The sequence below is a fragment of the Podarcis melisellensis genome, assembly GCF_964234715.1.
Source record: "Podarcis melisellensis genome assembly, chromosome: 12".
NCBI classification, from domain to species: Eukaryota; Metazoa; Chordata; class Lepidosauria; order Squamata; family Lacertidae; genus Podarcis; species Podarcis melisellensis.
In genome coordinates, this window is record NC_138544.1 from 32,082,525 (window position 1) to 32,108,995 (window position 26,471).

General features: G+C 43.4%; 1 protein-coding gene across 3 annotated transcripts; it reads right to left on the minus strand.

Moving 5' to 3' along the window:
- Positions 1-285: 285 nt before the first annotated feature.
- TAC1 (tachykinin precursor 1) lies at positions 286-25,752 on the minus strand. Of its 3 annotated transcripts, none has more exons than XM_081883520.1 (6): positions 25,494-25,752; positions 20,800-21,071; positions 13,097-13,193; positions 11,388-11,411; positions 6,882-6,935; positions 286-982 (listed from the first exon to the last, which is right to left on the minus strand). In XM_081883520.1, the coding sequence occupies exons 2-6, from the start codon at positions 20,920-20,922 to the stop codon at positions 933-935; spliced, it is 348 nt and encodes a 115-aa protein (XP_081739646.1). In that variant the 5' UTR covers positions 20,923-21,071; positions 25,494-25,752; the 3' UTR covers positions 286-932. The 3 variants fall into 3 exon arrangements, with proteins under 3 accessions (XP_081739646.1, XP_081739645.1, XP_081739647.1); XM_081883519.1 differs by lacking the exon at positions 25,494-25,752 and adding an exon at positions 21,294-21,434; XM_081883521.1 differs by lacking the exons at positions 6,882-6,935; positions 25,494-25,752 and adding an exon at positions 21,294-21,422.
- Positions 25,753-26,471: the final 719 nt, after the last annotated feature.

Here is a 26,471-nt window from a genome sequence, read left to right on the forward strand (position 1 = left end):
GAATCTGTCGCCCTCCAGATATTTTTGGACTCCAACTCCTATGCCAGCAAGCAAAGTCAATGGTCAAGGATCATGGGAAATGGAGTCCAACAACCTCTGTAGGGTCATAGGTTCCCCCACCCCGGACTTGGATTAGAGTGAAGAGAAGGTAGAAAACACAACTAATACCTAATTTGTCCATCTCCATCCTGCCTGCACGCCTACTCTGCTTTGTGTATGTGTGTGTTTACATCCAGTGCCTTTCTGTTTGAAATAATTACATCATTCCCTGCAAGTTGCAAAATCTCCAGAGTAGATTTTTCTTTTATTTAAAGTGTTAACTGCTGTAAAATGCCAGATAATGAAACAAAGACTTCTAGATTCACATTTAAAGCTCTCTTTTTAAAATATATGTGTGTGCATGAAACAAACAAACAAAAAAAAACATGCTGCAATGATACAAATATATTTGAGCTACAGAAATTACAGTACATTTCCCCCCCTTTTGGCTATGAACACAAATCGAGGCACTAGACACCAGAGCAAGTTGGCGTTGGTAGTGAAGCTGATACAATTGCTATAAATTAACAAAGGTTTATTATTATTATTATTATTATTATTTCTTTACCACTTTTTTAAACATTTGGTGAACATTTCTTTCACAGAACATATCAAATAATGTGCTTTGTTGTGAAACACCATGGATTTCTTTATTCCGTACAGAGTCGCCATAGTAGAATCCATCTTTCGCATACCACTTTACTGTATGTATCAATGCCACAATAGGAAGGGGTGGGGGGAAATAATTGTGTTTTGTTTTTTTAATTAAATTTACAACGTTAAAAAAAGAAAGACCAGTCTTAAATAAATAATTCCTTGCAATGGCTCTTCTATATTACACTAACTTGGCCATTTAAACAAACAAATCTCAACATATAACAGACAGGGAAGTCTCATTTACGTCTCCTTTCGTACATCTGCGCTGCATTCCATTCAGAAGATCCTGGGAGGGAAACAAAACAACAACAAAGCATGACATGTTAATTTGAATGCCGTTCAGCTATCGGACATTGTATGAATCATGGTAAATTGGTCTAGAAGCATAAACTTATTCCACTATAGCCTGTATTTGGACTTCCAGGCACAGTTCGGGTACCACATGTTAAGGAAGCCATTGACACTGAAGAAGGATGGAGAAGGACTGTCCATAGCAGAACATCTGATTTGCATGCAGAAGGTCCCCGGTTCAGTCCCTAGCATCTTCTAGGTAGGACTGGCAAAACCACTGCTGCTCAGTGTGAACATTACTGACTGTGACTCTGTATGAGGCTGCTTATGAGAAATGGTTGAAAGAGCTGCATATGTTTACCATGGAGAAGAGAACAAAGGACCATAAGAATAACCTTTTTGACAAGAGAAAGGGTGGGCTCTCCTTTGATGGAGGTATTGAAGCAGAGGCTAGGCAGTCATTGACCAGGAATGCTGTAGTCACAAGATCCTGCCTTGTCAATTCTGAATATGGAGTTAAGTCTATAGGACCTTCTACCTCTGTGCCCAAAAGTACCAAAAAGTAAAACCAGAGAAAATGGTGGCATCCTAAGGTTTCACATTACTTTTCTGCCTCTCCTTTCATCCCTTCCCTCCACAGTAGTGCTGACAGCATTCGCTACAATAACTTTTGGACTGGCACATATCTTTAAGGATGAGGGCTGCTCATGTTAAGCTGCTAAATAAGAAGCCCAGTTGGTAGCCTCATCTCATGTACCTGTTGCTGGGCTAAGCCACATCAGATTACATGTGTGGGAGGATCAAATGAACGTTCCCACATGTTAAATGTTCCTGCGCATTCCCTAGCTTGTCAGAACAGAAAGCAGGAGTCTCTCACATGTTCATTTTCTGTGCAGATTCTTGTTAACTTTTAACATGGTAGAGCATCCAAATTTATGACATCCTCCCTGGCCCCAAATCTCCCTGGCAGTTGATCAAGACCAGGGAAAAGCTGTGCAAATGGCTGTTGCGATCAGGTGTTTTGCAGCCAAGAGTGTCCTTCCTTCCAGTATAGTTTTGGTTTCAATGTGTGAAATGTACTGTGCTTTGCATTCCCCACCTGTCTGATGTTGCCTCTGTAGGTCTCAAGTTGTGTTTGTGCATCCCAACTGAAGTGTGTGCCTTTGCCAGTGCATTAATTTCCCTATAAATCAGTCATGGTTACTATACCAACTATGGGCCCCAGATGCTGTCGGTCTCCAACTCCCATGATCCCTGACTATTGGCCATGCTGACTGAGGCTGATGGGAGTTGGAATCCAACAGCATCTCAAGGGTCCTACAGGGTCTTCACCCCTGGTCTTCTGCTCCTAGTGGTTTTAGAACACAAGCTGGCAAAGAAGAGGGGCTCAGAATGGTGAGGAAAGAAAGTGGAAGTCCTTCGAAGAACTGTTGGTGCAGGATGTTGAGGAGGAAAGATAAGAGAGACTAAGGAAAGCAGTTAACTAGGGATGGGCAAATCTCTCAATTTCAATTTCTCATCCCCCCCCCAATCTTCACTTCAGTTCTTCAGATTTCCATATCTGTTTGTGATTTTTTAAACAGTCCTCATAAAAATGTGAATTTCTCCTAATATATGCCCCTTTGTGAATTAGGTAGGTTTGACTTTAAATGCAAATAGAATCAAATTTATTCACCATCCTTAGACACATTATAAATAACATCACTGACTCATTTATTCAAGAAATGCCCCGTTGGCACAGTAGCCAGCATTGGTTTGGGGCTGGGATGAAGTGAGGTGTTTAATTGTTCATTTGTGGCTACAGTTGCTCATTTACTGGTTAACTTACCGGATGTCAAATGAGATGCCACTCATTTCTGATAGCAAAAAATTCTGAAGCATTGCAATACCCTATGATCAAGGCCAGCCCAAGGTATTTTGGCACCTGAGGTGAACCACAAAATGGCACCTCTGCTGCCAGTTGAGATGAGAGGGAGGAGTGAAAACCAACACTGGAATGAAAGGGGAAAGTGGAGAGAAGCATTGGGATGAGAGGAGGAGGCATGGTGGTGGAGAAGGAGAAGGCAGCAGAGGTGGCAGCAGGTGGTTCTGCTACTCCACCCAGGTCTGCTGCCCGAGGCGGCTGCCTCACCCTGCTTCATAGGCGAGGTGGCCCTGCCTATGGTGTTGGAAGAGCAGCTAAGACCCCTTCACACCGGCTTTTTATATCATCAGCTGCTGTGAAAATTCACATCATCCAATAAGGAGAAGGAGAAAAAAACACAGCATGCAACAGGCTAAATGTGGAAGTCAACTGCTCTGCTCTCTCTGCCCCTTCTATTTGAATTTCACTATTATGGGGTGGATTTTTAAAATGTCAGTCGAACCAAGGAAGCAGAGAAAGGTCCACACCGGCACACTTTTCCTTAAACATGAATTCTCCTGCCTTCAGCATTTGCTGCAAGATAAGAACCAGGGCTCCATCAGGGCCTGTACATTCAAGATTTAGTTTAATCGCCCATTTGCTCTTACAGTTGGAGTGGTTTTTCAAGTGGGGCTTTTCTAATCCACACTTGCGACAGATTACATATACAGAACTGGAAGCAGTTGTAGTAAAAGATGCCTCTAGTTAAAACTTGCTCTTCATTATGTTAAGAGGTTGGAATTAGAGGGGGTGTAGCAAACGAAGTGCTTTGTATACTTTATATGACCGCTCTGATCTGTGGAACTGGCACTGCTACATGCGCTGCATAATGCTCATTCCGCGCTTGTAAGAAATTGATCTTTCAGTGTGGCAGGTTGAGTCTTCATTTGCCTGTGACATCAGCTGACGGTCTCCATGCAGTTGGGTCAGCTGGCAATATTCAGGGCAGGCCTGAAGCCTGGAGTGTGTCTCTGACTCACAAAGCCTAGGCGGTCTGGCTGGCTGAAAGACTTGGGAGAACTGGTGGCATATGAAGCAGTGTGACAGAGGCTGGCTACATTCCCCTGGTGCCTCAGAGGGGCTAGACTGAGGAGACGAGAGAGGCTGAAAAATTATCTTAGCTACCTGTGAAAAGGGAAGGGCACCACATATTAGTAGCAAAAATCACTTCCAGAACTTTGACCACCCCAAAGACTTGTGAACAACCCCTTCCTGTACAAGATATGTTCCTAACTCGGTATCATCCTGGCTGATTGATGGATTCTACCAGTCATCTACTCTAAAAAGAAGTCCTGAAATCCTAAATGCATAAGGAAGCAGCAGAAGGATGTCACCAGGTTTGCTGAACAATAGGCCAAGACCTCAGTCTAGATTAATGCCTGCTCAGAGGTTCATAGCTCACTGATAGAGTAGTTGACTTGCATACCTTCAAAAGTTGCCAGATTCAATCCTATGTATCTCCATTTATAAAGGATTACATAGTAGGCAATAGGAATGACCTCTGTCTGAGAACCTGGATACTTACTGTCAGGGAAGACATTGCTGCATGAAATGGACCCAAACAGTAACTTAGTTTAAAGTAGCTCCACACAATCACTGAGAGTTTCTATCTGCCCTTCCTCTTAGTTAGAACAGCATACCCTCCATTTTTTCTCTGATGAAAACAGGACAACCTATTCCATAATAGTAATTATACTATATATACCCTGTCTATCTGATTTGGTTGCCCTACCGTAACTACTCTGAGTAGCTTCCAGCATATATATAAAACATAACAAAACATTAAACATTTGAATCATAGAATTGTAGAGTTGGAAGGGACCACAAGGATCATCTAGTCCAACCCCCTGAAATGTAGGGATCTTTTTGCCTAACGTGGGATCGAACCCACGACCCTGAGATTAAAAGTCTCATGCTCAACCAACTGAGCTTTGAAAAACTTCCCTATACAGGGCTGCCTTCAGGTGGCTCAGGGTCAGATTACTCCCCTCCAACATTTCTTCCATGAAAATAGGGATGCTAAGGAAAAGTGGATATTCTGGGATCAAATTAGAAACCGGGACGGGTTCTCTAAATCAGGGACTGTCCCTGGAAAATAGGGACACTTGGATGGTCTGGAACAGGCCTAGTCCCCATAGACTTGGTTCAATTCTCCTAGAGGCAGAGCCTTTCAATAAGAGCTTATTTAACAAAGGAAGATACACCCAAAGAAAATGATATTATGCGATTACTAATGTTTGCACAGTGCTGTCATTCCGTATAACAGCAGACTCAGGTGGCTGAGTGTCGACAGGACTGGACGCTGGAGAAGTGAAGCGAGGTATCAACATACTTGTGTGAACCCCAAGGAAGGCAGATGTACAAAACCTTTTTTTAAAAAAGAGCAAAACAAAATGAGGCTACCCTTTCCTCACTAACAAACAAAAAAACCCTAATAAGGATTGAGCATGCTCAGTAGTTTATACAAACCATATATTCCCAGTTGGGAAACTGGGAGGCAATGACTTGCTTGACTCCCTTACAGCTCAAAATATCTCAAAAGCTGTCCATCTGCTTGGAACCCTGGTGTCATCTCTAATGTCTACACAATATCTTTCAGAAAGGAGACTTCTTAATTTCAGGTTACTGTTACATAATTTCCAGTAGGTGACTAATCCCAGAGCTCTGGTGTTGCACAGTGAATTTGGAGCTAGGTCACAATCTTGCTCGGACACTTTGAAACAGCCCCACTGAATTTAAAAGGACCGCTCTAAAGTGAATAAATTACAGGGTATGTCAGTACTACTTTAGCGTCAACATTTGATTGAACTAAAGTGTGGAAAACGTCTCTTTAAAAAGAAACGACTTCCCATTTTTTGGTTTGTTTTTCTGCAGCACACTAAAATGCAGTCAGAGGGGGGGGTTGTACATAAAACTCTGGTATATATCTCTAGCAAAGAAAGACCTACTGTCCTTCTTTCATTTCTGCAATCAGATCTATATATTTCATTGTCTTCAGCCACTCAGGCTCTGTGGGTGACACCAGAGTAGAAGAGAAGAACAATGAATACTGAGATGATTGAAATTGGAACTTAATCTTCCAGGCTAGAATATTTGCTCACTTTAGGCAACTAGCTGTAAATTATTCTATACATTACAGCAATTCTGAAAGAATAAGATATTTTTTAAAAACATGGTTATTCGTACTTCTTGTATTTTCAGATCACAATAGGAACAGAATCTCAACTCGAGCTTGAATCGGTCAATTGGTATTTGCAAGTGCCTTAGTATCTAATGGCTACTCTACCCAGAGATAAACCCTACACTCAATTGCTCATGATTCATAGCAATTTGTAAAACTAAACAGAGTACCAACATAATATTGCAGTGATGAACGCTACTGGGTTGGAAATAAAGCAACCCACAATTGGAATTTCAGAAAAATAGTTTGCAACGCAAGCTTAAATAATTGCTAAACATGTTAGGCAGTTTGGTTTCCTACGCCACTTAAGAAAATAGCAGAGGGTGTTCCTTTAAAACCTTTCAATAGTCTATAGAGCACATTTAAACTAACCATGGTCTCTTTTTCCCCTGTTATTCAGTAATTACATGTCTTGTGGACCCAGTAGCAGACATCACATTTTCAGTGGGTAAATGAAGCCTTGATAAACCATCAGCAACAGAATGACAGCTTAATGTGAAGATAGGTTTGGCTGGAGAGATATGGCATGGTGCCTTTCCCCTCCACGAAGCAGTTTTGCCACTCAAAAATATGCAACTGGTTGTTACTTCAGCCAAGAGCTGTTTGACTAAGGGAGGTACTGAAACTCAATGGCAGAGCTCAGGTTTGGCATGCACGAAGTCTCAGCTTCCAGGTGCAAGATGAGCCAATGGCGGGAGGCAACTTCCTATGTGAAGATGGATATGTTATGAACATACTTATTATTATTACTATTTAAAATAGTAGGTAAGAGAGGTTGTGCTTGCAGGCTTCGCTGTAGTTTATACATACCAGAATCTAAAGATCTTTTGCCCATGAGTCCAACAAATGAATCTGTTTTATGTCCTGAAAAATATATATTTGGGGGTGTTTCAGTACATTTGAAATACAGCTTTCTCTCTCTCTCTTGTGGCAATGCGTGTTCATGGTGAATACACAGTAGAAACAAACTGCAAATGATTAAATGTGGCACCTCACTAGGTCTTAGTTTAAGAAAAGACAGGAGTACCCCTCATCTATTACTTCTGTGTCCTACTCAAATAATTGCCAATGTTTATTCATTCAATATGGGTTTGGATTAGCAGTTAAATAGTGGTCACTGAGCTACCAGCCTCGTTTGAAAGCTACAGTTGTTCTTGAGCTGTCTTTAATGATGGAACATGTGCTGGGAAGAATCATGGCTTAATTCTTTCTTTTAAAATACCTTGAGGTTTCTTGGGGCTTAGCTTCAGTTACAGTTCCTTGGTTTTTGTAGCCACAAGTCCCAGTCCAATGAGCTCAAATAGGGGATGATGACACATTTTAGAGTGCATTTACTAAGTTCTGTAAGAAAATGTTGCCTTGCAAAAATACTTTTTTTAGGACGAGGCTAACACCCTTTGGTGCATGTAGGGAAAGTGAATTTTAGAGAGTCACACTAACTGGTCGGAGCACTGAGTTTGACTTTGCACCAGGGCTTACTGCAAAGCTTACTGCAGGGCCTTGGGCAAATTGTGACCCCCAGTGTAGCTGTTCTTATTGAATTGTTGCAAGGATAAATAATAGAATCTGTCAAGTTGGAAGGGACCACAAGGGCCATCTAGTCCAACCTCCTGCAATGCAGTAATCTTTTTGCCCAAAGCTGGGCTCCAACCCATGACCCTAAGACCCTAGGTTTAGTCTTATGCTGTAATGAATAAACTATCTTGAACTGAAAGACACTTTTGCAAGAATATTGAGAGTCGTAGTTAAGTAACTTCTGGAGGGCAGCAGGTACATTACACCGGCTGTGCACCGAGAAGTGCTATAGAAAGGACTGGTTACTAGAAATGTGCAATCAAGGTGCATCACAGACAACTTTCCCAGCCCAAAGTAGAAGATGCTGGCAGAATCTTTCACTCCCCCTCCACACACTCTTCCTGATGTTACCTGTATCCTGTCCATTCTGTTTGCCAGCTATTGCTCTACCTGTTTCTTTCAACTTATCTGTTTTTCCTTTGTGTTTCTTTCATGCCACTTCCCCCTTCTTCCTTTCTAAGCTTCAGAAGAATGATGCTGGATTAGATCAAAGCTCTGGCATCTGCTCACCAAAAGTCTCTATTTCTTTTTCCTCCCAAAGGGAACATACATTGTAAAGGCTCACCTGGGCTCCACTGCTTACAGAAAGAAGAGAGCTGCAATAGGCTAACTTGACCAAAGACTTCCCCATTCTTTAATTCCCCAAAACCGAGTGGCAGCTATAAATTCTCCCTTTGGAAAGAGTTTTGTCTAGTTAAAACTATTGATCAAGATAAAACAAATGGCAAAGCTTTCAGAAGCCAGACATCTGCGTATATAAAAGATTTGTCTCCCAAGCTGAGACAGCCTTGCTCAGCACACTATAATTTTGAAAGCAGCCACTAAGTACAGCTAGATGAGTTTTGGCTGGAAGAGTTTTAATTGTCATTCAAATGGGTAATCCTGGTGATTTAATATAGCCACCAGCCCGGATGGCTAGGAGTCTTATTAATTTGTGGCAAAATACAACTCCCCTCCCCCCCAAAAAAACTCTTAGCATTGGTCTTATTGAAATCAAAGCATCTGGATTTGTATGGCTTTGGGCAGTTTTGGGGAAAATATGTTTCTCTGTTGATATGCTTTTTCTCTAACAAAATGCAACCTGCAGTTTTTGTTGCCTAGGCTTATTTATAATGTATCGCATGGAACAACCTAAATCAAATGACACATTCAAGCTAGTGCTGGAATTAGATTTAGGCTGTAATACTATAAACCCTTACTTCGGAGTAAGTCCCATTGACCACAGTGGGGCTTACTTCTGAGTAGACATGTGCAAAGTTGTACTGTTTGACCCAAAATCACCATTGGTACAGTTTGCATTAATGTGTTAACAATTGTAACAATCATTTATGGTTGCAAGATGTTTGGAGAACAAGACACCCCCACTCCAGAAGTAATAATGTACTATTTTGTGTACGTGTCTGCAAACTCTAAAACCCCCCTGAGACCTTGGGCTATGAAGTTCGCATCACAATGCAATCCCATGCAAACCTACTCAGGAGCAGGGGCATAGGAAGGGGGGGGGGCGGGTCCCCCCAGGTTCCATCATGGAGGGGGGTGTGACAAATTAGCAAGGAACGATTACTGCCCTACTAGGGTGGTTCATAATATTATTATTATTTTTTAAAAAAATGCCTGCTCCAAAAGTCTTATCTTACTACACTAGGGATTATATAGCTATATATTAAATTTCATGCATATCAGTTAATATATTGACCCTCCTCCACGAAAATAGCTGTTTACTTGGCCATTTTCCTATGTCGTGAAGGCTGAAATTTCAATTCAGTAGAGCACTTACTGTTCCCAACCCTAACCCTGCGGAAAGCCATCTAATTAGACTTTAATTTGATTTTGACATGATTTTAGGAGGTAATTTAGTTATTGTTTGATTTTATACCAGTGCTATGTATCTGATGTTAGCCGCCCTGAGCCCGACTTCGGCCGCGGAGGGTGGGATATAAATAAAAGGGTTTTTTTATTATTATTCCTTTGTAAGAAAATATGAAATAATGTAAAACCATTTTTTCCTACAAAAATAAAATTCAATGTGTAGGGGGGTGACAAGAAATTTTCTGCACCGCGTACCACCTGACCTTCCTACGCCTCTGCTCAGGAGTTAGTCTCACTGAGTTCAATTAGACTTTTACTAGGTAAATCTGTTTATGATTGCACCTTAAACCAAATTGATTTAAGAAAAAGAAAAAAGCAACCATAGGAGCCTAGGTAAGGAGGCCTGGTTTTACTCTCACCTCTGGGTAGATTTGCACATTTAAAGTTTTGCTACTGTTCCCAGAGTTAAAGCCACAACTTTCTGAGTGCTGGTGAAATAATGTCAGTAATGCTGCATGTTGGGTGGTCAGGTACATAAGTGAGCAGGGCTCCTGAACCTTAAATAGTTGTGCGTAGAGGCCTGAACTTCAGCAGGTGTACTTTGTCATGCAAATCACATCTGGGAAAATTCCCTCTTCTACATAACTATTAAAGGTGCTAGAGCCCTGTCCCTTTTCTTTGCATCTGGTCACCTTAGCTCAGGAATAGGCAAACTCAGCCCTCCAGATGTTTTGGGACTACAACTCCCATCATCCCTGACCACTGGTCCTGTTCGCTAGGGATGATGGGAGTTGTAGTCCCAAAACATCTGGAGGGCCGAGTTTGCCTATGCCTGCCCTAGCTGCACAGCTAAGCTGGGTCTGTGTATGTAGCCCTCCAGATGTTGATGGACTCCAAGTCCCATCAGCCCCGGCCAGCATGGCCAGTGGCCAAGGATGCTGGGAATTGTAGTCCAACAGCGTCTGGAGGGCCTATGCATGCCCTTTGTGCATAACCATAAGCTAGGGTTGCCAGATTTCAAAAAGTGAAAGTCCGAACACTGGGGGGGGGGGGCAAAGATGCTGAGGGTTTTTTTCCTTTTGTTTTGCAAAATCTCCGAATGAAGTTTTTACCTTTTTTTTTTTTTAAAAAAAAACAGAAATCACAAAAAACCAACACTTCCTATATGGGCTGCCTTCCCTCCCCCCCCAGGTTTTCCTGGATATTGTAGCCACTTTTCAAAATTCTGCACGGAAGCCATTTTTGACAGATGAATGCCAGCTATGTCAGGGAAATTCTGGATATATGGCAGCCCTACTATAACCAGCCCTGACTATAAGTGATACTGTTATTACTTTCACAAAGTGGCCGTCATCCAATGACACACTGAGGCACATTTGTGCCCCTATCAATAGTAGATAGTCATGGCTAGGTCCCATTGAAATCAAAAGTTAGTATGAATTCATGTTGCCTTCAGGGGAACCAAAGCTGGACTCTCACCCCTCTTACTTGGGAGTAAACCCCAATTCATTTGGACTTACTTCTGAGTAAGCAAGCTGTTGCCACAATGGAAATTCAGAGCAACCCTATGTGTGTTTACTTAGAAGTAAGTGTCACTGTGTTCAGAAGTGCTGACTCCCACTTAAGAGTCAGATTGGAGCCACGCAGTGATCACCTGATTCCCTCCAGTTGGCAAAAATTATCCGTGAATTATATTGTTTGCAATTACACGAAGTCCCCTGTACAGACAATCACAGAGCAGCTTTTCTTCCTATGAAGCTCCAGAATGTACATCAGCATTTCCCTGTTTCTGGTTTGGAAGCAATGAGAAACAGGTGTACACTTGCAGTCTTGGATATCAGTTGCATTGAAATCAGCCGGAAAGGGCACACTGGGGAATTATTGTAGGGGAGGGAATCAGCGTTATTTCCAGAAAAACCAGCATTAACTTACTTTTATGGGAGAGAGGGCTGTATCCTGGAAAACAATAAAAAAAGAAACAATTAGCTGAAGTAGTAGAGATGGCATTTCATTGTGTCGCGTTCATGAAAAGAACAAAAGCGTTTAGCACCAGCTCAGTAGCGTTACATTGCAGTTAATGCACTGATTATTTTCCGAATAATTCATGGCCACGAAATACAGGCACAATACACCAGGATTGCTTCCTGCACGAGCTTCCTTTAAAAAAAAGAACATGCCTTTATGCATTCCCCAACTTCCCCACTAAATCCCTCTGCGGGGGATGTTCCGGATGCAAAATACAGCAATAAAACGAAATGGATTTTGTTAACTACTGGTTTTATATGCAGTGTAATTTAGCAGATTTACTGGTATTGTTGCAACTACTCTGTGTGTGTGTGTGTGTGTGCATTGGTGGGTGGGGAGAGATCTTTTTACCTGAGGACCAACTTTCCTTTTGGGTAACTCCCAGAGGCTGTATGTAAGTGGTGGAGGGGGACAGAGAAATGAGTGGATGGAAGAAGAAATGTATATTGGTGAGCTAAGCTCAACAACGGAAGAACCAGACTGAAATACCCCTGAACATATGAGAAAGTAATATCTGGGATACAGCAGTGTCTGAGCGTCTCACCAGTCACAGGAGGACAATTAAAGACATAACGAACAGAGACACCTTCCAAGAAACATGGGCCCCTTTCTTTAACCATATTAATGATCAAAATCAAGACCTTGTTATTCCAAAAGCTCAATATTCTCAGTGGAGAGGTCACATTAAGTTATATGTTTGAACACTGAATGTGTAAGTTTCTGTCTAGAGTCCATGGATAGAACATACACCATTAGATGTACTGCTGGAAAAGCGTTTAACAGTTCTTGTATTTGTTTAAAAACCAATAACAATTCGTTTCTTTAAAAATAAAGAAGAAGAAATGCATATTTAACCTTTATACAGTTAGATACTTTGTATGTACCCCTCTCTGTCCATTCAGGCAAGCAAAGGGCATTCTCAAAGCTCAAAGACATATTTTAGTCAGGCAAAAACTCTCAAGAAGGATGGGAAGCAGGGCTGGTGAGGGGTGTGGCCTGAGGAGAGGTGTGGCTGCTGAGGGGGTGTGGCCTGGGGAGGGGTGTGGCCTGAGTTGGAGGGCTGCATTCAGCATCTGAGTTTGAGGCTCCTCACCATGGCCTGCCTTGATATTATGCACAGTGAGGCTGCAACCCTAACCCTCAACTTGTGTAGCAACAGTTGGGTTTCGGTGGTTAGGTTAGGTTAGAGGCAGTTAGGTTTCATTGGACATCCCTGTCTGCCAGTAGAGGAGGTGAGGTGGTCCTGCTACTGCAGAGACCCCAATGCTATTTGGATGTTCCTCCCTCCTCCAAGATTAACTCCATATTTCCAAATGATGAAGAATCACTGGGTGAAATTCTTTAGCCCAGCACTAGAAAATACTTTGATTGCATGCAGCAGGGGGGTTTATTTCCATGGGACTTTTCAGGATGGGAATGTAAACGTTTTGGTGTTTTGCTAAATGCATTGTGTCCAATTCTAAATGTTAGTTGCGGTGGCTTTTAATTTTAAACTGATTCCAAAGAAAGGGAAGTTTAAACAATTCCGGTAAAAGAGCCGACAGTTTTAGCTGAAATCATCTTGCATGTAAATCAGTGAGCTGCATGAAAGAGTGAGTTCGGAAAAGGGTTCTCACCAGAATCTCGTTTGCCCATTAAGCCGTAGAATTGCTGAGGTCTTGGTCGCCTGGCAATTCTCTGGAGGAAATGCTCGAAGGGTAAAGGCAACTCCTCCTGAAACAGAGATATTGTATCATTAGCGGAGCACTCGGTGTGCGATACTGACAGCGCAATGTTGGGTGAACAAAAAAAGAAGCCCCTTCAGTATTACGTATCACTCAGCATATGGTGCCTTGGTTTCCTCACTTTTCTTGTCTGCCTTTTCCCAAAGTCTCCAGGGAGAAATGATCCTGTTGCAAAGGAAAATGTCTTTTCCTCTAAGGCCAGATTATGAACTAAACAGAATCCAGACAGAACTGCAATAAAAATCCAATCTGGAATCAAGTTACCCTATGTTCTGTCACAAGGAGGCCACGAGGGGGCAGTGGAAATACAAAGTCAGAAAATACCAAAACTAGGGGCAAACTACACCTGATGCTGAAGATCCGTGATGAGCATTTTGAAACAGGTATGAAGAGGTAAACATTTAGATCAGAGGAATGTATATGTTTGGAAGTGTAAGATGCAATTTCCTCCAGTGCTCCAGTGTTGCAGTTAAATTTAGAATCTCATGAAAATATCCAACTATTAGCATCATTATCCTTATCATCACACAGTGTTGCATTGTTTTAAATTTGCAGCACATTTTAAATTTGCTTTAGAACATCAGGTGAGTCACATGTGGTTTGGCCCTATGGGGATGCATTCATTAAGGGATGTGCTAATCGTTCTCTTAAGGAGCTTTCACATGAGAAGCTTATGTGTGCTTTTGAACCTTTCTGGCACTGTTTGTGGCAGGTGCAAATGTGCTTATGTATGTGAGAGTTGACATGGAAGGGAAATTAAATGGGTGTGGTAAGCAATGGAGCTTTCATATTCCCATGTCATGTGGATTTAAACTTGTCACATGGGACACATAAAAGCCACCACTGTTTTATATTTAGGAAGTTTGGTTATGCTAGGCCAAAAGCTGAGCCCAACATACAATGGACGATACAGAAAACATGTTTCCTGGACGGAAGCTGTTGGCAGTCAAGACTTGTGCACATTAAAGCATATTAAAAGTACATTCTTTCCTTTGAAGAATTCTGGTCCCTGTAGTTTAAGGGTTGCTAGGAACTCGAACTCTAGAAAGCTGCTGTCAACCATTGTAGACATTACTATGACGATGATGATTACTATTCATTACCAGCCCTTCACCTCAGGTCCCAGGGCAGTTAAAACACAATATTAAAACAGTTTAAATTAACTTTAAAATACAGAAATAAAGTGGTCCCCAAAATATACATCTCAAGTGTCAAAAGCCAGAGGTAAAGAGGTGCATCTTCAGTGTTTACCCAAATCTGTATAATAAAGGTGCCAGATGCAGTGCTGTGGGGTGGCAGTCTCACAATTTAGGGGCAGCCACAGAGAATGCCCTCTCTAGGGCCACTACCCCACCACCAAGAGGGCTCCCTCTGCTGATTTTAGCACCTGAGAGGGTCTGCAGGGAAGGAGGCCATTTTTCAGGCATTTGAGACCTGAGTCGTCTCAGTTAATGTGGACCCCTTGAACTGGGCCTGAAAACGAACTGGCAACCAGAGCAACTGTTTTCAAAATAGTGTTATATGAAATCTGAAGGGTATAGCCAGTAATCCAGCTGCTGAATTTTGGACCCACTGACGTTTCCAAGTCATCTTTCAAGAGCAGCCCCACGTAGAGCACATTACAATGATCCAGTTTGGAAGTTACCAGACCATGGAGTCCAGCAGTCCAGTAGTTTCTATCCAAAGAGGGCTGCAGCTAGCGAACCAACCAGAGCTGGAAAAAGGCACTGAGGCCACCTGAGGCTTCAATGACACTGTTGAATCCAGAAAAAAACCCCAAACTCCAAACTTGCCCCTTCCAGGGCAGGCCACCTCCCAAATGTAAGGACTCAGAACACGTAACATCTCTGTCTTTTCAAGATTCAGCTTCAGTTTACTGGCCCATATCTGACCCATCACTGCCTGCAAGCATTGGTCTAACACCTCAGTTGCTTCTCTTCATTCAGTTGGAGCAGAGAGATAATGCTGGGTGTAACCTGTATATTGATGGCAATGCATTCCAGATCTCCTGATGGCAGCTCCCAAAGGCTTCATATAGATGTTGAACAGCATGGCGGAGACTACATAACAACTCCCATGGCACTGAATCAAAGTCTCCCATGACTACTTTCTGGAAATGGCTCTGGAGATAGTAGTGGAAACACTGAAGCACAGCCCCCCCCCTTGAGATGCTCTAGTCTAAACTAGGCAGCTTCCTATGTTCTTCTGTGTGAGCTCACATGCAACATAGCTCACCACTGCACACCAAATATACACAAAACCATCCCTGCTGGGTCTTTGGTTTTTAAAAAGTAGGAGCGTGCTGGATGTAGTGTGTTTTCTAGCCTGAAACCAAAATATATTGCTGCTCGGGGTTTTGGGAGAGGCACTCTAGACATGCACAGAGGAGCTTTTTCATAATTAATCCAGATGTTCCCCAAATCAATCAATTCAAAGCAAGTGCTGGAAGGAAGGTGTGACTCACATGCGGCACTCAACCCACAATTTAGATTTGCGTTACTTCTCATACGCAGTGGTTAGGCATGTATTAACACTTACTTTAAAAAAGAATTAAATAAAATCAACACCAACACAGCATTCTGTGCCACCATGATCCCAATGTTGCTAATTTTTAATTTATTAAAAACTATTTGCTTATTTTAGCATGACTCCCTCTATTCCCAAAGTTCAGAGGAGAGTGCCGCTGTTCATGTGGCCAAAATACTACCACCCGTACACAAGAGGGAGGCAACAGCAGGCTCTGGGGAACCCCAAGATTTTCAGATGATGGGAAACTCCAAAAGTAGTCCAGTGTGGATTGATTATTAGCATCTTGGTATGCTGACTGATTTGGGAGAAAAACAAACAAAAAAACAAACTAATGTTGGAGAGGGGAGGGAATGGAATGGAATAACAAGGGGAAATGGCATGGCTGGCTGACCAGAACTGTGAGCAGAGGGCTCATCCACATGGTGTTTTGCTACCTGAGGCAAATGAGACAATAGCATCCCCTCCCTTTCCACGTACCAAAGGCAGGCAGATTGGTGAATGACGCTTATTCAGCACTGACAATGGAACAGCACCTTCTAACAGCACCTAAGAGCAGCAGGATAGGTGAGGGGCAACTGGGCAAGCTGTGCAGGATGCGCAGCTCTGTTTTCCAACATCTTGCCACTGCTTCCCACTTTTCAGGCAGCCAGCTCACTCTGCCTGGTGATGGGGGCCAGCCCTGACACACCGCACACTGCAACACTTCATGGCAAGTCACACGTTAATTCTTTTACGGAGAGGGGCACAGCAACAAAGACTTTCTTCCTCCAGCCACTGGAAATGTATCAAACCCTTAGGCACCCACTAACTGCTGAGGTTATATTGAAAACCTGCCTGTCTGTCAGTGTAGACTGTGGTCCTTTAGGAGAAATGGTGGGATATAAACAAACAAACAAACAAACTAGACCAGACCAGACAGAGAATTTCTTAAAATTCAAGATTCTCAGAAAGTTGAATGCTGCAGCTAGTATCAAATTCCTCAGTTTTGATCATCCACCAGATTTTAAAAGTGGATGTTCTGGATGTTGAGACAGAGAGAACCGAAGGAATAGGTAGAATGTCCCTTGCTTACTGAACTACTTCAAATTAACTTAAAACATTTTCTTTAAGCCTTCAGACACCACAAGGGGTTGTTAATGGTTCAGAGCAAGACCTAACAACAATCTATTTCTGCTCAGTTGTGCTGCCCAACCATTTCTAATCAACCCAGGTGGCTTTTGGTCAGGATGAAGCCGGGTCCATACATGCACATAGCTTGATTTCTCATCCCTCAGTCAACTGTCACTTGATGTCTGTCAGCTGATTCTATTGAGCCCCATACTTAAGGTTTTGTGGGGTATGATATGAAAGCTGTTGTATCTGGTCTGTGGTGGTTGTTTCAGCAGTCACTTGGTGTGTAAGCTCACTTTAAATATGATAACATTTGAATGTGTGTTGGCTAGTTAAGGAAAAAGATAATTGAGGATTAAGGATCCTGTGAAAATGGACAATGGATGCTATGTTTCTCTAGGAGCTCCATCTCTTCAAATCTTTGGGAGACTCCCCCCTCCAGCAACTTTTTGTCTTTATCTTTAGTCATCTTTATTTTTGATGACTATGTAATAATGATGTACTGAAGAAGTGTGCATGCACACGAAAGCTCATACCAAGAACTAACTTAGTTGGTCTTTAAGGTGCTACTGGAAGGAATTTTTTTGTTTTGACTATGTAATAATGATGTACTTTTGCTGCCCTGAAATTAGTAGGCATTTACTCAAGGTGTAGCAGAATCCTTAGCATTTCCTCATCAGCACTAAAAAAAAACCCACACTAAACTGAAGCATGATTCTGAGTCTTAACTTCTGTGTTGGTGCCATCTTCCCTGTCCAGCCCAAGCAACCTAACCAACTGGCAGAAGATGGTCTTATTCCATGGGTGAGGAAGCTGTGGCTCTCCAGATGTTGCTGGACTCCAACTCCAGCCAGCATGGCCAATGGTCAGAGATGATGGGAGTTGTAGTACAAGAATGCCTGGAGAGTTACCTAGAATCATAGAATTGTAGAGTTGGAAGGGACCACGAGAGTCATCTAGTCCAGCCTCTTGCAACACAGGAATCTTTTGCCCAATGTGGGGCTCCAACCCACAACCTATGCTCTACCAACTGAGCTAGGCTTCTACCCCCCCCCCCCCATTGTAGGGAGGTAAAAGAGATTCAATTTCCCTGTTCTAAACCATTGGGGAACAAATAGCAAGCAAACACTGGCGTTTAGTCCAGATCCCACATCATTGCGTTTTGAAGGGTGAAGAACCCTGGAGTGATCTGCACTATGGATGCACTCAATTTCACATTCTAAAACTGTATTATTTGAGCAAACTGCAGAGGAAGTCTTGAAACTGACAAAATCTTACACTGTCTCACTTTACTTGCTTAAGAAACATGCCTTTGGAGAACAGCACTGCAGAGCAAACTTAAGAGCCCATTGCAATTCACCTATTGCCTATATCCAGAGACAAATAGAATCAGTTGTGCGTGTTCTTTTGCACTGCCCCTGCTATCAGATAATTCAAACTAAGTTTATTAATCAGTTGGTTGTTAGTAGGGAATGGCATGCAGACAAACGTAAGGTAGCCTTCCTTATGTTTACTCAGAATGGGGATAAGATAGAGTTAGTTGCGTGGTTTCTGCAACACATAGTGAGGATTCATGGATGTTATCCAACATTAACTTAAGTATTAGATGCAGGTTTTTGATGAGTGATTTTATGGTATTGAACCCTACTGGAACCCTGTATATACATGCCAATAAAGATCTGAAAATTCCATTGCTATGGAAGTTTTCGCAGAACCCAGTATGACAAGGTAAAACAACATAGTTCAGAGAAACTGACAGCTGCAGCTCAGCCTACATATTGTATTTATTAAGAAATATATACAGTAGCTTGCCCTTGAGCTTTTCCTCTTTTATCCTGTGCCCACTGGTAATCATTCCCTATTTCTCATCCCGTTATAATTTGCATTACAGTTCAGGAGCACTTTGCTGTTATTTGTGTTAGTGCGTTAGTGAATAGCTGCCCATCGGTATGCAGATAGAGAAGAATCCTTGTCATTGCCTCCCATCACCCTTGAAGACCCCCAAAGACTGATGTTGTATCCAGTACTGGAAAAAAGAAGGGGGAAATGAAAGCAAGAGAAAACCACCACTGCCACCACTCCAATCTGAAACAGAGCAGGGCATGGAGGGAATTGACCTGAAAGGATGGAAAGGACCTTGGAGTCTTTAAATAATTTGGATGCATGTCTGCCCAGAAGCCTCCTGCTTCAAATTTTCTGGTGCAAAGTTGGAAGCAAGACCAGGAACTGTTGCAGGAGGACACGTTTCATAGGCTCCGAAGCATCTTTCCATTTTATGGGCACCGTGCTACCGGCATGGTCTAGATCAGGAATAGATGGGACTCCAACTCCCATCAGCCCCAGCCAGAAGACCAATGATTGAGGATGGTGGGATTTGGAGTTCAGCAACCTCTGTCTACCCTGGTCTAGATACTGTGTTTTCCCACATCCTGCTGTTTCAGGCAACCCTGAATGTGGGGAATGCACTCTAACCTTCACAAACACACAACCAACCAATACATTTAGTACAAAAGTAACGCAATACAAAATAGACACTCAGGGCAAAGACCCGCCTTTCTGGCTGGGAAAGGCTGTTGGGGCAAATGCATCTTTCTAGAAGGTAAAGATAGTGGGCACCTCTGGAGCTTGACAGAAATGTTATTCCACAGTAGAGGAGCGCTTTAGAGCTGACTTTTCTCTACAGTGGTACCTCTGATTAAGAACTTAATTCGTTCTGGAGGTCTGTTCTTAACCTGAAACTGTTCTTAACCTGAGACACCACTTTAGCTAGTGGGACCTCCCGCTGCTGCCGCACCGCCACCGCACGATTTCTGTTCTCATCCTGAGGTAAAGTTCTTAACCTGAGGTAAAGTTCTCATCCTGAGGTAAAGTTGTTAACCCGGGGTACTATTTCTGGGTTAGTGGAGTCTGTAACCTGAAGTGCCTGTAACCTGAAGCATCTGTAACCTGATGTATTTCTATCCCTCTACCCTATACCTGGAACCTGTGTGACACTTTTGCCCCATGAGCTAATGTAACCAGTCTTGGGAGGGTGAGGAAGGAAGTTCAAATCTCAAAGAAGTAGCCTCTCAACTTTGTTATCTATTATCTCTGGCAGGGAAAGAAATGGGAATTTTTAAGGATCAAACTCCAAACGACCCCTGCGCCCCGCTTCCCAGTGCAATCCGCTCAGAAGTTAAGTTCCACTAGGATGGTATAGGAGTTCTTATAAAACACACTGCATCTTCGGTGTCCGAAACGAATAAAAATTTCCCATTTTCTCAGCTCTGGCTGCGCAGCCAGCCCGATCCAAAACACGCCTAACTCCGAAGTAAACTCCCACCCTCTTGGCTCGGATTTACTCTCAGATTACCCCACCTGCGTTCATCGGGGCTTGACCGTTTGCAAGGAAAGGACGGCAGCCTTAATATGAAAGAAGAAATAAGAAGCAAGAGCACTGGGTGGCGTCCAACTAAGCCCTACTCAGAGTAGATCCGTTGAAATTAATGTACATACGGGAGCCATGCCCGTTACTTTTAAGGGATCTGCTCTGAGTAGAGATAGCGATGAAAAAAATACATCTTTCTCTCTCGGTCTCCTTTGCTTCTAATCTTTAACGGGGCATCCACAGAACCGCAGTTTCTCCGACGACGCTGTGAATTCCTTTGCTGGGGAGAAACATGTTGGCAAGTTGCATGGACAGACGAGGGTTTTGAGAAAAACCCAACCCTGTGGATTTGCCTCCCTCTCACTGTCTAATAAACACACACACAGACACCCCCCCGAGAAAATCGCTGTGCACCCGTGAAGTCCAGGACTTTCCCCAGACGTGATCTCTGGTTTTAGAACCAGTTCAAACTCAACAGCAAAAACCAGCACGATCCCAGTAACGCCCCACCGCCCGTGCGCCACCGTCGAAAAAAAAAAAGCCACCACCGGACTTAGCCGTCGGGGCTTGAAAAGCTTCTTTCGCTCACCTTGTTTTGGTCGCCATCGGACCAGTCCGACCAGTAATTCAGCTCCTCGTTGTCTCCCAGCTCTTCCGCAAAGGCTTGAGCCGAGACTAGGAACAGCACGGTCAAAACCGCCAGGAATTTCATCGTCGCTGCCGCCCGCTTTCCTCCACGTCGAGGAGCAGCCCGAGGAACCCTTGGTGGGGACGGCAGGAGGTGGAGAGGATGCCGTCGAGGAAAAGCCCGGACCGTCGTCCCCTCCTCTCGCCCTGCGGCTGCTGAAAAGTTCTGAGAAGCTGTAGCAAAGAGACAGAGACAGAGAGAGAGAAAAGTGAGGGGTGGGCGTGTGTTGAATACAGGCTTTCCCCTCCTTGCCAGCGCATCTCAGCCTAGACGAGATGAAAAGAAAGCAAAGGCGCCTGGTCCTCCCGCTGGATGCTGCGGAGAGATGCAGGAACCTGGATGCAAGTGATGCCTAAGGCAAGGAGCCAACGCTGAAGCAGGGAGAGGGCACTTACTGAGAGAGGACGCTGCTGCTTTCCTGGGTGTGGGGCTCAATGAATGCACACCAAGCCAACCCTCTCCACTTTATATTCCTGGCGGTGGGGAGGGCCAGAGAGCTTCCTCTGCCTCAGCCTAATTGCTCCCTGGTATTTATCATGTGAGTCACATGAGAAGACCCCACCCGCACAGGCCGCCCCAAGGCATGATGGAGACGGATCAGCATCCAGTCACCTCAGGGCTCGCTCGCTTCCTTCCTTCCTTCTTTTGGGGAGGGGGTGGCCCCCTACTTGAGAGTCCGCACGCAGAGAGACGTCTTCCGTGTGGTTTTTCCAGATGATGCAATCTGGGGTTTGTATCTACGTAGGAAGGAGCCCTCTCCTTCCAGGCCTCCCCAAGATGCCTCTTGTGCCATTGTCCCAGGAGGCCCCCGATGAATCATCAAAGCAGATCTCAGTGACTCATCCGGGGTGACTTTGTGAAGACGTTTTTGGATGCCAGGCCCTGCTTGGTTTGAAGATGAGGGGCCTCAAGGCCTCGCTTCAAGGAGTGGAAGGATGACTTCTTCTTTACAAAGCCCTAAATAAATCGCTAGATCAGGAGATGATAGATAGATGCAACATGGGATTGATAGAGACATCAAGATAGATAGATAGAGACATCAAATTTGCAAATGATTGCACAAGCTGTGTGACTTGGCTGCACGAAATGCTTATGCCATTGATAATGCAGATGCAGAGAAATCAATCTTGGGTTGCTGGTCTGCAAACTTTTTCTTTGCTTTCTCCATCATGTACTATTTCCAGGCTCAGTTGCTAAATGCCACAGAGATGGACAAGGACATTCATTTGCTAGGCAGTAGGATTGCTAACGTCCCTGTTTCAACACCCCCCTCCACCTCTGCTTCAGAACTTGAACTGCAGTGAGAAGGAAGTCTGCTCTGTCTCCTGCCCAGTTGTACATCAAGGCACAACCCAATTGCATTGTGGTACTTAGATTTCATATATTTTGGCACTTTGAAGGATATGAATGGCTCTCACTCATGTTATATGGGTAATGAGGAATGTAGAAAACTTTGACCTACTTGGTTAGAAGCCAGGGGAGTGGAGCTGCAGAATGAATCCATCTAGTGTCATTTCAAGATCTCATGTTAGGATCTTGGTGCTAGGGCAGGATCCAAGTTTAGGTTCCTCTACTGTAATCAGTAACGGCTACCTCAGGAACAAAGAGATAATCATGTCTGAAGGAGAAAGGCTTTCCTCTGTTTCTGCTGACCCAGAAAGGTGAATTCAGTGGGCAATATCTCTTAAATTCTGCTTGTGCAACAGTGCAATCCAAGACCTAAGATTGCAGCTCTATGTTTGAGGGTGGCTCACACAAAACAGCCATTGCAATTCCCAGTTACTGCTAATGAAATGCTGTGGGGGTTATTGTTTCTGTTTGTGACTATGTTATGTACATTCCCCCCTTTTTATATTGTAACCCCCCCCGGGGGGGATCCTCAGATGAAGGAATTTAATACAGTGGTACCTCGGGTTAAGAACTTAATTTGTTCTGGAGGTCCATTCTTAACCTGAAACTGTTCTTAACCCGAAGCACCACTTTAGCGAATGGGGCCTCCCACTGCTGCCGTGCCACCGCTGCATGATTTCTGTTCTCATCCTGAAGCAAAGTTCTTAACCGGAGGTACTATTTCTGGGTTAGTGGAGTCTGTAACCTGAAGCGTCTGTAACCCGAGGTACCACTGTAAATGAAATGAAATAAATGAACATGAAGTACAGCTGCTTAGATTAACTCACATCAGCCCCAGTCAGACCAATAGTCAGGGATAATGAGAATCCAACAATATCTGGAAGATCACAGGTGAGCCACCCCTGCTATACCCATGTCTCTAAAAGCAACCTTATTTTCAAGGGGAACCATATGATTCCAGACTGATAGGCACTCAGCCACTGGAGTTGGCTGTTAGAGGGAATGATCAATCCATCTTAGTTTGATGAACTTTCTTGGACAGTTTACAAAACTCATCATAAGATTTTAGCTCTGTGTACTTTGTTGTTGTGGTTGTTTTAAAAAAATAACCCATGTATTTTATTCTTTTGTGTTTTTACCCTGCTGATTGATGATGGACAGAAAATAACCCTCATTTGATTCAACCTATGAGTCAGATATGATATCAGGTACTCATCCAAAAGGTTTTCTGGCAGGTGGTACCAGCGTGATGGAAACTGAACTGGTCTACTTGCCTTTACCTGTAGATTCCCCCATTCCTTTTTGTTCTCTTTGTGGCTAGAAAGAAAGTTGTCCTGACAGTAATTTCCACTTAATGGCTCAGGGTGTGATTAGTGGCAAGAGAGGATTATTTGAACAAAACAGTCCAATTAGGAGAAATCTTTACTCTCATGTGGGAAGAAAAAAAAAATTCTGGACAGAAAGTTCCTGCTCACTTTGTATTCCGATCCTTGAATAGTTTTGCACATGCTTTAGAGACGTTTGCAGATTCGCTGCCTGGGAGAAATATATATTAGTGTCCTTTTCTAATTTTTATGCTCAGGGAGCTTTAAAATATAGTTTGGGGTCTTAACCTGGGTGCCAGCCCACTCTAATCACTGGATCCGGCAGGTGTTAGAATTTAATCAAAATTCCTAACTCTTGGAATAGCCAGGCTAGCCTCCTGGTGAGCTCATAGAATCATAGAGCTGGAAGGAACCCCAAGGGTCATCTAGTCCAACCCCCTGCAATGCAGAAATCTCAGCTAAAGCATAGATGACAGATGGCCATCCTACCCCTGCTTAAAACCTTAAAGGAAGGAGAGTCCCCAACTTCTCCTGTCAAACAGTTCTCACTGGCAGGTGATAGCCTGGGTGGGCGATGAGACATTAAGGGTGTTTAAGGGACTCGGTGTGAGACAGCAAATATGTGGGGCCCCTCCCTCAACAGATAAAACCAGAGTTTAGAGTTAACAGGAGCAGTGATGTGACCTAGCAAGGAAAGAAGCAATATGGAGAAAGAGAGGGAGAGCAATATCCGAGAGCAATGTTTGATTTCTGTTTGAATCCAAGGTTGCAGCTATGGGAGAAACAAGGCCCTTTTGGGGTGTTTACGCTGTGAGCCCGTCCATTGTAGGCTCAGGTTGTATATAGGTGGAAATAAACCATATATTATAAAGACACCACAGTCTCCACTATGCTTCATTTCCCAGAGGAATCATCAACCCTCCGCAGGCACCCGGAACCCCAGTCAGAGATTGGAGTGGCATGCAACAATAGATATGCGTGAAACCCCCAACCCCAGCTAAAGTGGTTCAATCTGGAACAGTTTCGCCCTGTTTGTCTATAAAACCTCTCATATTATATTCCTGTGGTTTACATCTCAAAAGGCACTCCTGTGCCATGTTCCCTGTGGCTGGATTTATCATAGAAAATTACATTCAGTCTGCTAATGAACATTTATTTGTGCATAACAATATGCCTGAATCATCTCCAGCCTCCTTCCATGATGGTCCTTTTTTCCCACCAGGGTCTTCTCTAAGGGACAGAAGAACATAAAAAGAGCCCTGTTGGATCGGATGGGAGACTCATCAAAGTCCAGCCAACCAGGTAACCAAGGGAAGCTCCTAAGACATGAATGCAGTGGCACTCTCCCCATTTTGGATTCCCAGCAGCTGATAGTCAGAAGCATCATACCTTTGAAAGCTCAGTCAGAACATAATCTGACACTCTAACCTAGCGGTTCTCAACCTGTGGGACCCCAGATGTTGTTCGACTACAACTCCCATCAGCTCTGAGCTCTGGCCTTGCTAGCTAGGGGTGATGGGAGTTGTAGTTCAAAAACATCTGGGGACTAAGGCTGCTCTAACCCCTATATCTCACTGACCTTTTTCAAGCAAATGTCTGGTGTATCCTGTGTTGGAACCTGCCCAGAGTGGCTAGGGCAACCCAGTCAGACGGGTGGGGTACAAACAGTGCTTTTTTTTAAGAAAAAAAGGTGCTGGTGATCACCATGAAGTCATTCTAATAAATGTCACACTTTTAACATTTGTGGGGGGAAAGGTGCTGGTACCCCCAGAAAAAAGCACTGTGTACAATTAATAAATTATTATTATTATTATTATGAGGAGAGAGAGCACTCACGCACTGCTGATGTTAAATAAATGTAAAATAAGAAGAGCATATAAAGTAAAATGTAGCTCAAGGCTGATGTACACATTCACAAACCTTACTCAGTGATTTGCAGCTGAATACATGAATTGCCTCCAATGGAAAGTACAGTCCAATGTGGTGTCAGGGCACCTGAACTTTCCCTCTGTCTTGTTTAATCAGTGGTGGCCATCTCACACAGTGATGAATGTGTCCACGTGTGAATTCACTCTCAGCGTCAACAGTTTTTTTTGGCATGGTGGATCTCATTTTGTGTGTGAATGTAAAGCGAACATTCGTTGTGACAGAGAAGGTTGCTTGTGATCTACATTCCCTCCCCAGGATGACAGCCCCACGTGAATTATGGCATTCCATTTGCATAACAACTTAAGTTCCTGTAACAGATCTTGGAGCTGTTTTGTTTTATTAGATTCAAGGTTACTTAGGCATGATTGTGCTCATTTAACCTTGGCCCTTTCCCAGTAGGCACATTGTCAGGATGTTGAATATTCTCTAGACAAGCCATTTCATTCAAAGTTTGGCACTAGCTGCTAACCATTTTTAAAAAGAAAAGGCATGTAAGAGAAAATAGTATTCATGTAAGACAGAGTTGTTCTGCCTGGCCTTTGGCTTGGAATCAACATGATCCCCTTCCCCTCTTTCCTTTTTCCTTTCTCCTTCTGTGATGGAACTCTTATTTGGGGACTTCCCTGGCTTTTTTCTGGCCCACGTAGGACCAGTCTGGATAGTTGGCCTTGGTGAAGATTTGATGTTTTTAAGTTGTATTTTAATCAATTGTTTTTATACCTGGTGTTAGCCTCCCTGAGCCTGATCTTGGCTGGGAAGGGTCGGGTATAAATAAAACAACAACTTCTTCTTCTTCTTCTTCTTCTTCTTCTTCTTCTTCTTCTTCTTCTTCTTCTTCCTCACCAAGTCTTTGCCAACCTGGTGCCTAAGGGAAGCTCATAAACAAGACCCAAGCAGATCTGTGGTTTCCAGCCACGAGTATTCAGAAGAATATATCATGGAATGTGTGGGGTGTTAGGGGAGGGGTAG